We start from the raw sequence: 13260 nt of genomic DNA, 5'->3' as shown, positions 1-13260 counted from the left end.
ATTCCTCCCCTGCTCAGCTGCAGACGTCACTGGGTCCCTGGTCCCTGCTTGTCAGCGCTGGGGAAATGCTTCCCTTCCCGCTGACGCCATCCCAGCTGCTTCCTTCTCCAGCCCGGCTGCCTGTTCCAGGCTGCAGACCCCCTGCCCGTCGGTTTCCTGGGCCTCCCCTGCCCAGGGTCCTGCTGCTGCCCCTTTGTGGTGTCAGCTGCGGGGTCCAGGTGGGTGCCTGGAAGAGGAGAGACGCAGGCTGGTACCCTCCCTTTCCAGGCGAGGTCCCTGGAGCCCAAGGGGTTTCATGGCAGGTGCCAGGGATGTGCCAGTCGCCCCCTCCCCAAGCAGCCTCTCCTCTCCTCTCCACCCCCCACGCTGGGGCTCTTGTGCCTTGGCTAGGGGGTGCCAGGCCTGCCAATATTGGGGTTCCCCGCAGTAGTGGGGCTGAGCTGGGCTTCCTGCATTTCCCAGGCCTGCAGCTGGAAGGGCCTGATCCAGAGTCCCCTCCACGATGCTAGGGAAGGAGCCAGAGGTGCTCAGTGCCCTCTGTCTGCCTGCTGGGCTGGGGTGTCCCCGCCAGGCCCCTGTCTGGGCTGGGGGTGGCTTGGGGCTCTGCTTGTGCCCCAGTGGGTTTTGTTCCTGCACTGCCCAGCTCTGCTCCCTCCCATAACGCATTGATCAGTGGGTGCCAGGGGGCTCCCCCAGGCCTGCTGCCCAGGGCGTGCCGGTGAACCGGGGTAGGAGCCGCGCTGGGCCTGGTGCTGCACTGGGACCCCAGGACTCAGCACCCCTGTGTGGAGCCGCCTGCAGCCCTACTAACAGAGGGGTACCTCAGTCCTGTGCCAGGGGAGGCCATCTGAGGGGAGCAGAGAATAGTGGGGATGCTGCTAGAGATGCAGGGCAGAGGAGGGCCGGCCGGCTGGAGCGCTGGGCAGGCAGGGCTGCTCTGAGCTGGATGCAGTGGGTTTGTTGGGGGCGCGGGCGTTGCTCACGGCAGTCCCTCGGTGCAGGCAGAGGTGCGGCTGGAGGCCAGGCTGTGATGGGACCCGTGCTGGGCTTGGGAAGGCTCCAGTCTCTGATGAGGGCAGAGAGACCTGGGTGGAGGCTGGGGCCCTGGTGGTGAAATGTTCCAGGTCCCACTGGCCCTGACCCCCGTGCACCCGCCTGCGTACTGGGCTGGAGCCAGGCAGCGAGAGGAGTGAAGGTGTGTCCTGACGCAGGGCACATTAGGCACATGCCCCTGGGCAAGGGGAGGTCTCTGCCCAGCACCCCAGGGTTCCTTAGAACCCTCGGGAAGGGGGGGGTGTGAGACTAGGGCACTGGTGGGGTGTAGAGGGGCCCCCCTGCCCCCAGCAGGGAGCACTTGGGCAGGCCCAGGGTGCAAGGTGCCAGCTCCAAAGCTGCCCTGCACTTTACCTTCCTCCTCCTGGACCTTGAAGCCTCAAAAGTCCAAATATTTTGGACATGAAGCACAGCAGGCTCCAGCCGGTCTGAGCGAGGCCAGGGACTTGGCGTATCCAGGCTCCGTAAGCGTGGTGCCCGCCCCATGCCTGGCTCTGCCCCTGCAGCTGCTTCTGGGGCCATTGCTCCTCCCCTCGGGAGGGCCAGACCGAGCTGTGTGGGCTCCCGTGGGAATGAGCGTGGGATGGGCCCCTCGGAGCCTTGCACAGAAGGTGCTGTGGGCCCCACAGTTGGTGTGGGGCCGGGCTGGGGGTGTCTGGCAGCTGAAATTGTGCTAATGTCCTGTAGTCAGTTCTGCTCCCCTTGTGATGCCCTGGGGGTGTGTGGGAATGAGGGGCTGGGGAGCCAGGAGGATGCAGTGGCCTCTCTAGACTGGAGGGCCTTCACGGAGGTCATGGAGGTGCTGTGCTAGTGACACCGAAGGGCAGTGGGGCTCCGTTCCCCCCAGGCTAAGCACTGAACCCCTGCACGGAGGGCGTGCGCAGACTGTGGGTGCAGCCTGTGCCCTTCCGCCCAACCCCCTCCCAAAGCCCCAGGGCTGCCCGTGTGAGAGAGGTGGGCATCTGGACAGCTTGCAGCTGCCCCCAGGCCCTGTGTGCTGGGACAAGCCAGCTCAGGGGGAGGCAGGGCTGCAGGCTCCTCCCCAGCTAGCTGTGAGGGGACTAGAGATGGGGCATCTTCCGGGTCATGCCAGCCTCTCCCTGTCCAAGGTGCGTCCTGGCACCCTCGCTCTCTTTGGGCTGCCACAGGCCCCGGGGCTGCGGTGGGAAGCTGGAGCCAGCGTCCCTGGGGCAGGACACGCCTGAATGCAGCTCCCAGAGCCCTATGTTGCTCCCCTGGCAGAGATGCTGTGGTGGGGGGCAGTGAATCTCTGTCCTGGGGGGAGGCGGGTAGCTGTGCAGAGCGTGGCCAGCCCAGCTGTCCCATAGCCCCCTCCTGTGCTGGGCTGCCAGCCACGGATTCTCCTGCCTCTGGAGGCTGCTGACTCACGCTGCTGAGGATGTCACAGCCGATGCTGCCGTGCGTCTGCCTGTGACTCACCAGGCCCTGGGCACCTGGGATGCTGCACGGTCCTTTCTCTTCGCTGCTCAGCTCTGCCCTCCCTGTTTGTGAGGCCTGCGGCCGGGGGGGGATGGACTCACCAGTCCCAGGTCTGATCTGATCCCAAGAGGGGCTGGCTCCCACCAGGGGGCCTGCCCCACTCCCAAGCCATCTGCTGCCCTGTGCCTCGCTCATGTGGGGCAGCCATCTCCTCTTCCACCGGGAGCTCAATGCCCCCATCTGTAGGGCTAGTCTGCCCCAGCCCCGCAGCAGCCGAGTGCCCGCCTGGCACAGGAGCCTTCAGAGGGAGTTCTCCCCTGGGCCGGGAGGGGTTGTCCCTGCTGGGTGTGTGGGGGTGACTGACTATGGGGGTGCACCTGCATTCTGGCGGGGTTGTGCTTCTCCTGGGGGCTTTCTGTGCGGGGGCTCTTGGGGGTTGAGGGAAGTGCCCCTGTGCTTTTCTCTGGCTCGGAGCACCTAGGTCACTCGATAGTTTGCTGGGCTGACTCCGTGGGGCTGTGGTTGGGGGGGCGTGCAGGGTATGGCTGGGCTGGTGTGATGGGGATGCAGCTGGGGCGGAATGGGCTGGTCTCTGGGCTGTTTGGGTTGGGGGGGCTTAAGGGGAGATCCCTGCAGTACCCCAGGCCTGCAGCTGTCTCAGGGACTCAGTGTCCTGTGGAGACTCCTTGGTTCTCCCTCCCTGCAGTGGGGGGCGGGGTGCAGGGCTCCCGTATCTGTGTGGGGATTCACCTGCTCCTGGCATGGCTCCCCCCCCCCTCAGCTAGAGGCAGCTGTGGAGCCATGGGGCTGGGAAGGGGCTATCTCCCTGGGGGGTCAGTGCGGGCTGTCCCTGTGGCCACCTCCCGATGCCCTGCTGGCAGCTGCCAGCCCCAGTGGCACAGGGTCTGCAGCCTGTGCCCCCCTTGTGTCCCAGCTCTCTGGGGGCAGGGGGCAGCGAGCTGGACCTTGGCCTGGCACAGGCAGAGCTGTGGTGAGCTGGGGGCTGCGTCAGCAATGTGCCAGGAGCCCAAGGGCCACCCTAGTGGAGCAGGTTGCAGCCCCCCCACAACCCAGAGAGTGTTGTGGCCTGCAGATTGCTGCTCCCAGCATGCAATACCCCAGGAAAAGTCAGGGTCAGGTCCCTGCTCCAGCACAGACTCCCCGGATGAGACCCTGCATGGCTTTGTTCCTCGTTCCATGCTGCCTTGCCAGCTCTGGAGCAGGACATGTCCATGTGTGTGCAGGGCCTGGTGCGATGCGCTGGGCTGTGTTGGCAGAGTGCCGGCCATCCCAGAACAGGGCCAGTAGGGCGAAAGCAGGGACTTGGCGCTGGATTTAGGATCTGCGATCCTGGACTGTATGGAGAGGGGAGTAGGAGCAGGGAGGGGATTTACCCTGAGGAGACCTGCCCCAGGTTCGGCTGCCCATGTCGTAGGTAGGTGGTGGTTGGAGGCTACGGAAGGCTGGCAGAAACACCGGCCGGCGGAAGAGTAAGGCTCAGTCTGTTTGGTTTGTTGCAAACATTGTGGAGTGACAAAAATGATCAGGGGGCTGGGGCACATGACTTATGAGGAGAGACTGAGGGAACTGGGCTTATTTAGGCTGCAGAAGAGAAGAATGAGGGGGGATTTGATACCTGAAAGGGGGTTCCAAAGAGGATGGATCTAGACTGTTCTCAGTGGTACCAGATGACAGAACAAGGAGTAATGGTCTCAAGTTGCAGTGGAGGAGGTTTAGGTTGGATATTAGGAAACACTATTTCCCTAGGAGGGTGGTGAAGCACTGGAATGGGTTCCCTAGGGAGGTGGTGGAATCTCCTTCCTTAGAGGTGTTTAAGGTCAGGCTTGACACAGCCCTGGCTGGGATGATTTAGTTGGGGTTGGTCCTGCTTTGTGCAGGGGGTTGGACTAGACTCCTCCTGAGGTCCCTTCCAACCCTGAGATTCTGTGACTTGGCTGCGGTGGCTCAGTGTTCACGGGGAGAGACAAGTGGGTGCCAGGGGCTCTTTAGACCAACGGAGCCGGGCAGAACAAGAGCCGGGGCTGGAAACTGAAGCTGGGCAGACTCCAGTGTTACCAGGGCAGTAGTAGTTACTCCATCTGTAGGTGTCTTCAAAGCCAGGCCGGTGCCTTTCTGGAAGGTGCTAGGTTGTTGAGTCCATATGGGGGGACGGGTGCAGCCCTAGAGATCAGGCCGGATGGTCTCGTGGTCCCTGCTGGCCCCAAGCTCTCTGTGTCCTGGTGTTCTCATAGCTTCCTGGAGCCCGAGGCCGGCAGGGGCCATTGTGGTCAGTTGCGATTCTCCTGCCCCTTGTGCATTGACGTCGCCGTCCTGCTGCTGCGTTCACGGCCTGCTTTGCCTCCAGCCTGCCGGGGAGGGAGCGCCACCGTTCAGGGCAGCCGTCTGTTTGCTGGGGCTGTGGTAGCGCGGCGGGGCCCTGCGGTGCTGGGTGCTTCATGTCTCTGAATGGAAGGGGGGGTCCCTGCCCCAGAGAGGTCGTGGTTGAGCCCTGTGGGGTGGAGGTTTCTTCCGCACGTGGCTTAGGGGGAGGGAGCTGAGCATTTCAGCACCGTGGCCAGCTCCTGTCGCGGTTCCTTTGCCTTTAGACAGGATTCATGTGCGGTGCTTTGGGATCCTGGGGCTGGGAAGCGCCCCTCGCCCGCCCCCTCCCCCCCCCCGGTCAGTCCCTGCCCCTGGTTTGGGGCCCTGCATACGTACCGGGGCCGCGGCTTCGCCCGGTCTAGGTCCAGGCTGCAGGGAGGGGCTGTGCCCTGCGCCGTGCCATGCCCCCCCCCCCCCCCGTCAGTCCCTGCCCCTGGCTTGGGGCCCTGCATATGCCCTGGGGCCGCGGCTTCGCCCGGTCTAGGTCCAGTCTGCAGGGAGGGGCTGTGCCCTGCTCCGTGCCCCCCCCCGCCCCATCAGTTCCTTCCCCTGGCTTGGGGCCCTGCATACGCCCCGGGGCCGCGGCTTCGCCCAGTCTAGGTCCAGGCTGCAGGGAGGGGCTGTGCACTGTGCTGATACCCCAGGGGTGGGGGGCAAGGGGGCTGCCCTGGGGAAGACAGGCCCTGCTGGGACACTCAGCAGCAGAGCATCAGGCCTGCAGTGTGTGTCCTGTTGGGAGGAGAGATGGGGGAGCCACCCAGGCAGGGGGTCAGCACAGACTGGAGACCTTGGGAGATTGATCCAGGGCAGGGTCATTGCACCAGCCCTTTCCAGGGGGCTCGTTTGCTGCCCCTTCCCTTGGGGATCATTTCCCCAGCCGGCTCTGGCTCCTGGCCGGGGCAGCTGGGCCCCCAGCCCTTCCCCTGGAGGCAATTCCCTGCCAGATCCTGCTCCCTGGGAGCTGCAGCTTGAATTTCCCAGTGTCCCTGGCTGTGTCTGTCTGTCCCTCCCTCCCCTGCCCTGTTTCCCTCCTTGGAGGGCCCCCCCGGGGGCTTGCAGGCTCGGACTGTGGGGATGGGGCCATCTCCCTGCGGAGGCAGGGCTGTGCGTGGAAGCCGTGCCGGGTTCAGCCGGGCTCCCAGGAGAGAGCCAGTGCGTGGGGCAGCTCAGGGCGCGGCAGCGTGGTCGGGTGCCCCAGGCAGAGCAGCCCCCGGCTGCCCATGGCCGATGGCAGAGGGGCGCTTTGCTCCAGGCCGGCCAGACCCCTCCCACCAGCAGCTGCTTCCTGGCCGCTGTGTGGCTGAGTCATCGGCTGCTGCTGGGCTGAGGGGGGGGGTCTGCCCACCAGGCCCATGTTGTGCCCCCACCCCCCAGCTCCTGATGCTGCTGCTGTGAGGGGGCAGATGGGAGTGGGCTGGGCTGGCAGCTTCCGCGGCGGGTGGCAGCTGCCCCTCCCCATCCCTGCGTCAGGCCCCCTCATGCTACTGAGTGACACGGCATGTGTGGGCCAGGCCTCGGGAGCAGCCCTGCAGTGACCCCGGCCCGGCTCCCCTCTGAGCTCCAAGCCCCTGTGTCCCCACGTCGCTCCCCAGCCCCTGTCCATCTCTGTCCTCTCCCCACCCGCCCTTCCCTGCCACTCCACGGGCTTCCCACTTTCCAGGCCTGGGCCTGGCCTCCGCCAGTGCCTCCCCACTCTGCCTCTCGGGGCAGGCCCTGCCCAGCCTGCCTGGCGGTGCCTTGGGCACATGGGGAACGTCTCGTTTGGCTGCCCCCTGCCCTGCGGGGAGATTTGGGTTTGAGCCCCCCCAGGCCTGCTGGGGGATGGTTATCACACCCTTGGTATCTCTTTCACCTTCTGCCCCGTACTGACCTCCCCAGCCTGGGGAGAGCGGGGCTCTCGAGCCGTCTAACGCTGGGTTGGGCTGAGCCCTGGAGAATAGGCTGCAGGGACCTCGGACAGGAGCAAGACACAGCTGAGGGCTGGGCACTGTCACCAGTCACAGGGTCAGGGCTCTGCCCCCAGCTTTGGGACCATCTCTTGGAGGATCCCATCTGTGTGCCAGACCCCTGAGGGGTCTCTTCCTCCACGTGCCCTCCTGGGACTGAATCTCTGGGGCTCCAGCCCCCTGCTTCCCACTGTGGGCTCCAGACCGGGAGCCCCACTGAGAGCGACCCTGGGCAGGGACTTGTCTGCCGGGCAGGGACCAGGGCATCTCGCCCAGCAGCCAGGGCAGGCGGAAGTCAGGTTTGTTACTCAGCTGAGGTCAGGCTGGGGAAAGGAAGGTTAAAGCACTGGTCAGCCAGAGCCCAGCCACGCCAGCCGCCGTGGTGAGCCCGTCTGTCTCGGTCGGTCCCCAGGTGAGGGCCCCCAACTCGCCCCTCCCCCAGGCTGGCCTTGTTCTGCAGCTGGGGGATTGTGCTCCATTCCCTGCAGAGAGGTGGGGGCGCGTATGCACACACACACTCACTCTGTTCCGGGCTGGCTTTGCCGTTGTTTTCCCGGATTCGCCACTGATACAGGTCTGGGCCAGGCCAGTCCTTGGTAATGCCCCCCCCCCCCTGACAGCCAAGTGACATTCACACTGAGGTCTCTGAGCCTCCCCGAGAGCAAACTGCCCCCCCGTCTGTAACAGTGCAGCATATCAGGGACACGTCCCATGTGGGACTGAACGGAGCTTTGGAACTGGGCTGGGGACCTGCCACTGCCCCTGCCCCTCGTCTCCAGAGTGTGAGGGGGGGCAGCGACCCCCCTACCTCCATGGGCCCACCATCCCGGCTGCAGCGTGCAGTGTCTTTGCCCCACGTTGGGGCAGGCAGTGACCGCTGGAGCATTTGGTCTTGCCCCAGGGGCTGAGGAGGCTGGGGTGCCGGGTGTTGCCCCACATTGGCAGGCCCCCAAACCCCAGGGCTGGGCCGAGGCAAGTTGGGGTTAACGTGCTGCCCCCACCCCCAGGACAGAGCCCTCTCGCCCCCTCTCCTGGTGGGCTGGAGAACCCGCCATGGCCACCCTCTGACCAGGCCTCTCTGGTACCAGCAGCAGCCTCACAGCTGCTTTCCCCTTCACTGTTGCCCCTCCGGTCCGTGTGACCCCTCGGTGGGGTCTGCATGGGTCAGCTGCTCGCTCACCTTTGGGTTTACCTGAATCCTGCTTCAGGGGCGCCTGTGCTGGGTCCCTTTCCCTGGACCCAGGCTTAGGCCAATCCCTTTGGGTCTTTCCATCCCCGGAGCCATACCCCCAAACTTGTCTGCCAGCCGGCCACCCGGCCCTGCCAGACCCTCGGGCTTCCTGGCCACATGGTCAGCTCGTGGGGACGGCTCTCAGAGCTGCTCCAGCCCAGCCAGGTTACAATGATCCTCTGGGCGGTGACTCCCGCCCCCGACCCCACACGAAGAGAGATTCTCCAGCAGGGTCAGGGCTCACATCTTTGCACACCCCAAAACTGTTTCCCATACGCCCCAGGGGTCCATTCCAACCTCAGCACGGAGCCTCTGTGAACAGCTCCTAGTCCCCTGTCCGTCTGGCCGTGCGCCCCATGGCTCTGGGCCCAAGTTAGGGGGTGAGACAGCAGAGCCCGTCTGCAGGGTCAGCCTGGTTCAGAGCACAGGCCAGTGAGGTAGGTATCGATATATCCCCCCTTAAACTGGGGCAGAAGTTCGGTATCTAGGTTCCCGGGGCCTTTCCCCACTCACCCTTCGGTGGGTCCTCTTGCCCCTCGGCTTCCTCGGCCCCAGTTCAGGCTTTTGCTGGTTCTGGTTCTTCCACCGTTCTTCCTCGTGCTTTCACTGCTTCTCACGGTCAGCCAGCTCCTCTGCTTCAGCACCCACCACTTCAAATCTATCAGTGGGGAGCCTGGTCCTGAGGACACCTGGCTGCTGCCTCTGTCGCTCTCAGATCCTCCTGGAACCTGCTTTTGGAGTAATCGTCCTTCATCAGCTGCGCCTTGTTGGGCTTCCCCACGCGAAACCATCTCCGATGCCCTTCTTCGGGCGGTGGTTAGGGGCCATTTCCTTTGACCTCCCTGGTTTTACTGCTGCAAGTCACTTGTTGTAGAACATTGCTAGTGCGTTCAGCATCCCACTTCTGCCACCAACAGTCAGGGATCCCCAGGATCAGTGCTGCACCCCCAGCTTCAGAACAGTATCTCGGAGGAACCCCTTCCATGCACCAGACCCCCAGGGGGGTCTCATTCTTCCTTCAGGGTAAGCCTTGTGGCCTCACCGGCTCCTGAGACTGAACCTCTGGGGGTCCAGCCCTCCTGCTTCACGCTGAGCTCTGAGACAGACACTGTCCGCTCTGCAGAGGTTAATGCACCACAGCCAGTGTTTGCAGTGACTCGGGCAGCGGATGTCAAGACAGGTTTATTAGCGGGGACACAGCACGGGCTGTCTTTGGGCTCTGCTTTAACCTTCAGTTCTCTGCGCTCCCCTAAGTCCGTTCTGGTCAGCCCAGAGCCCAGCGCAGCTCTGTCACTCTCTCCATCTCACCTCCCTGGTCAGATCCCAGGTGAGAGCCAGACTGCTTCCAGCAGCCTGCTCTCATCCCCACCTCGCCAGCGCTTCGTCTAGGGGGATTGTGCCCAGCCTCCCTGCTGAGAGGTGGGGAAATCCCCCCCCCAGGTGCTGGTTGCTAGGGGTGAAGGTCATGGTGACTGGATTTGCCATTATCCTCTGGGATTCTCCATTGATTGGGCTTGGCCTTGGGCCACTGCTTTGTGGTGACTGAGACTAAGATTTAGTCAGGGGTATTTTTAGTAGAAGTCAGGGCCAGGTCGTGGGCAATAAACATGAATTCGCAGAAGCCCGTGACCTGCCCCTGACTTCCACTAAACATAGCCCTGACAAATGGGGAGGGAGGAGGATTCAGCACCCCCACTGCTGGACTCCAGGGTCCCCCCACTCCTGCTGCGGTGAGTGGGAGCTCCAGAGTCCCCCCAGCCACTCATGGTGGCTGGGAGCTCCAGGGTCCCCGCAGCAGGGCGAGGTCTGGAAGCTGCAGGGCGGCCAGCTGGGGAGCTCCTGGGTCCCCCGGCTGCCCAGCTGCAGGCAGGGGCACCGGGCAGAAGGTGTCATGGAGGTTGCTGGAAGTCACAGATTCAGTGATCTCCATGACATAATGGTAGCCTTAGTGATGACCCACCCTGGCTCAGAAGGCTGGGGGCACCACACTGTCTCTTAGCTCGCCCTGAGCGCAGTCGTCTTCCCTCCCCCCCATAACAATGCAGCGTATAGGGGAAAACGAGACACACAGAAGGGTCATAAACATTTCTCACTTTGTGACAGGCACCTAGTGAAGTGGGGGAGGGGGGCAGCATGCTGTGTGCTGGCTGCAATGCATGTTGGGGGTGAAGTCCCTGTGTGGTTTGTGGGGGGGGGTCCTGCCTCTGGAGGGCCCCCCTGCTCCCTCCCTGCACACTGGCTGTTTGTCCTTCTGGGGGGGTGCTAACTGTCCCTGTGTCTGTCCCAGGCTGCCTGTTCGACAGGAGACTCTGCTCCCAGCAGGAGGTCTGTGTGCAGGGTAAGTGACCAGGGGCCCTGAGGGGGGCTGGCCCCAGCTCCGGCTCGGTGGGTTGGAAAGGGGCCAGGAGCCGGGAGTGGTGCCCTCTGGCTCGGTGGGGGGAGGTTGAGTCCTGCCAGGACCTGGGGCCTTTGTGGTGAATCCCCAGCAACGAACGGTGACCCCGGGGGAGCTGCTGAGGCTGCAGCACCTGGGGGGGGACTTAGGGAGCAGGTGGAAGATGGGTTAGGGAGGGGTAAAACTGCCCCCAGCTGCTCTCCTCTACCAGTGACTTAGGGCTGCCCTGGCACATGCTGATCTCGGGGGCCAGTGCTGGCTGCAGCGTCCCCTTCCAGAGCTGCCGCCGGTGGCTGCTCCATAGCAGGGTGAATGAGGGGGGGAACCAGGGGCCCGCCTGACAGTGCCCCCCCCGGCCCACGGGAGCTGAGCTCGCTGCCCCTTGGCTCCTCTGGGCCCAGCGCTGAGCCCCCAGGCTGGCACCATCTCTGCTCTGCTCCTAGATGGCTTGTTTGGGCAGTGCCAGGAGAGCGCGGCCCGTGACTGGCCCTACTTCCAGGTCACCTCGCCGGTGCTCCAGCGCCTACAGGCCGTGCTGCACCGCCTCACGGCACAAGGTGAGCCCCAGCGGGGGGGTTGGGGGGGTCAGGCCCTCCCTGGGCCAGGGCAGGTCTGCCCGGGAGGTCGGTCCCACAGCGGGGCCACCGGCGCCCTATTTCCTCTCGCTATGGCAATGGCGCCTAGCGTCTCCGTGGGAACTGGCTCTAGCCCCTCGGTAGCTGTGCTCTGATGGGCTGCCTCTCTCCCCGTGGACAGGGTTGTCGTGGCAGGATGACATCACACAGGACGTGATCTCCCAGGAGATGGAGCGCATTCCCAGGCTGCCTCCGCCCCCTGCGCGGGAGCCGGCGGCCAAGGAGAGGTAGGGCCGGGTGGGGCTGCCTGTCCATCCGTCCGGCCGTTCCCATCCCGTCCCACCCCACGCCGGGGCAGCCTCCTGCCAGCAGCTCCCGCCCCCCACGCTGTCCTAGCAGGGTGGTACAAAGGGCGCAGCTGGGTGTCGTGTGCCCGCTCTGGCTGGGGCTTCCCCCCATTGGTGGGCGTTAGGCCAGACACCTTGCCCGCTGCGGCTGAGCGAGCTGCTGGCACCCGCTTGCCTCTGCGCCAGACCCGCACCCTGGCAGAGCTAGGCACCGCAGGGGATCTGTGATGGGAGTGTCTGACTTACCCTGACTTACCCAGCTGGCCCCTGCAAGGAGCAGGCCCCAGGGCTCCCCCAACCCATGGCCACACGAACCGGCTGCGGGGGAACACCACCGGGGTGTAGGCCGGCAGGAGACCTCTGGTTCCTGGGGCCTGGTCGCTGAGTGAGGGGGCCTGTGCCATCACCCAGAGGCTGTGGGGATGTTCTGTGCCAACACAGCAGCCTTTGGGGCAGAGACCTGGGCTCTGAGGGGGGGCAGCGGCACAGCCTGGTTCCTGCCAGCCTTTCAGACTCCAGCCCCTACCCACAGCTCTGGCCCTGGGATGCCCTTCCTGGAGGTCTACACACTCGCTGGAGCTGGCCATGTGAGGCGGGCCATGGGTGCTGCCCACTGCCAGCTCGTTAGCTAATTGCTGGGCTGTGTCAGTGTGTTAGTGCTGGGGTTGGGGCAAGTAAAACACCTGCAGATGGCGGATGTTCCTGTACGGGGTAGGGGCCTGCCAAGAGCCGGTGCCATGCCATAGACTCCCTTCTCCCCCTGGGGGGCCGGGGCCTGGCTGCAGGTCTGTACGGTCACCGAGCGCTGGACAGCCCAGTGGTGCCAAGCTTTAGCTCTCGCTGTATGAGGATGTGAGCAAACCAGAAAGCAGCAGGTTTGCACTGGTGCAGCTTTGCTCTCGTTTGCCTAGGTCTGGCCCAAGGGAAGCGGGGGTCCCTTGTCAGCATGGGGAGGCAGCGCAGGCACCTGGGGTGCTGGGCCTCTCTGCCGTGTTGCTGGTCTGCCAGAGCCCAGGGTTCTCTATGGGTAGTGAAGCATGCGGGGGGAAGGGGAGAGAATTGCTGTGTGGGAAAGCTCGAGGGGGCTGCCCAGGGCCGCACACAGCACCCGAAAAGGTAGCCCCTCTCCTGCACCCCACAGGAGCCCCGAGGGCACTCAGGGTGGCCCCTGCTGTGATGGGTTGCTCTCCTGGAATGCCACCTGGTGTACTGGAGTTCCACTGAGCCCGCCTATTCCACCAACCTGGACTCCCTCACCCTGTCCTGCTGTGCCAGGCCCTCAAACCCCCTCCACCACACACACAGGTAGGGACACGCCCAGCTGCAGAAAGACAGACACTGAGATCAGCTCTGCATGGGAAGAATCGGCTAGGGGATTGCGCAGTACTGCACCCCAAATTGTGTTGTCTTGCACTGCACAGAAATCTATGAAAATCACCCCCTCCCTCAATGTATTCACAACGTGGAGGAAGATATGCACAGCTTGTTGCCCCCCCCCCCCCCCACCAGTTATGAATTGCACAAACTGGCTTAAAGAAAACCAAACAAGTTTATTAGCTACAAAAGATAAATTGTAAGTGGTTATACGGGACAGCAAACTGATCAAAGCAGATTACTGAGCAAATGAAGCAAACATGCAAACTAAGCTTCATACACTGAAGAAACTGGCTGCAAGTGGTAATTTCTCACCCTGAATGTTGTTTTAGCAGGTTGCAGAGGTTCCTGAAGGCCAGCTGCTCTTGCTTGAAGCTTAAATTCCAGGTGGTTCTTTCACAGGCTGGACTCCTTTTCTGGCCCAGGCTCAGCTCAGCTCCCCCCACCAGTCCTTGTTTCTTAGATGTTCTCAGCAGTCATCCTGGGCGGGGATTCAGTGAGGAACTGTCACGGGGTC

At 63.8% G+C, this 13260-nt stretch overlaps 1 protein-coding gene across 3 annotated transcripts in view; it reads left to right on the top strand.

Moving 5' to 3' along the window:
- The window catches only part of PTPRN (protein tyrosine phosphatase receptor type N), a 48611-nt gene that overhangs the window by 3281 nt on the left and 32070 nt on the right, over positions 1–13260 (top strand). For all 3 annotated transcript variants that reach the window (XM_030580574.1, XM_030580573.1, XM_030580575.1), the window contains exons 2-4: positions 10340–10390; positions 10891–11004; positions 11204–11309. In XM_030580574.1, the coding sequence (XP_030436434.1) occupies positions 10340–10390; positions 10891–11004; positions 11204–11309 (271 nt within the window). The remainder of the gene's footprint in view (positions 1–10339; positions 10391–10890; positions 11005–11203; positions 11310–13260) is intronic.

Source organism: Gopherus evgoodei, chromosome 11 (assembly GCF_007399415.2).
Source record: "Gopherus evgoodei ecotype Sinaloan lineage chromosome 11, rGopEvg1_v1.p, whole genome shotgun sequence".
Classification (NCBI taxonomy): Eukaryota; Metazoa; Chordata; order Testudines; family Testudinidae; genus Gopherus; species Gopherus evgoodei.
Note: the sequence above shows the minus strand (reverse complement) of the source record. Positions and strands in the feature narration are given on the sequence as shown.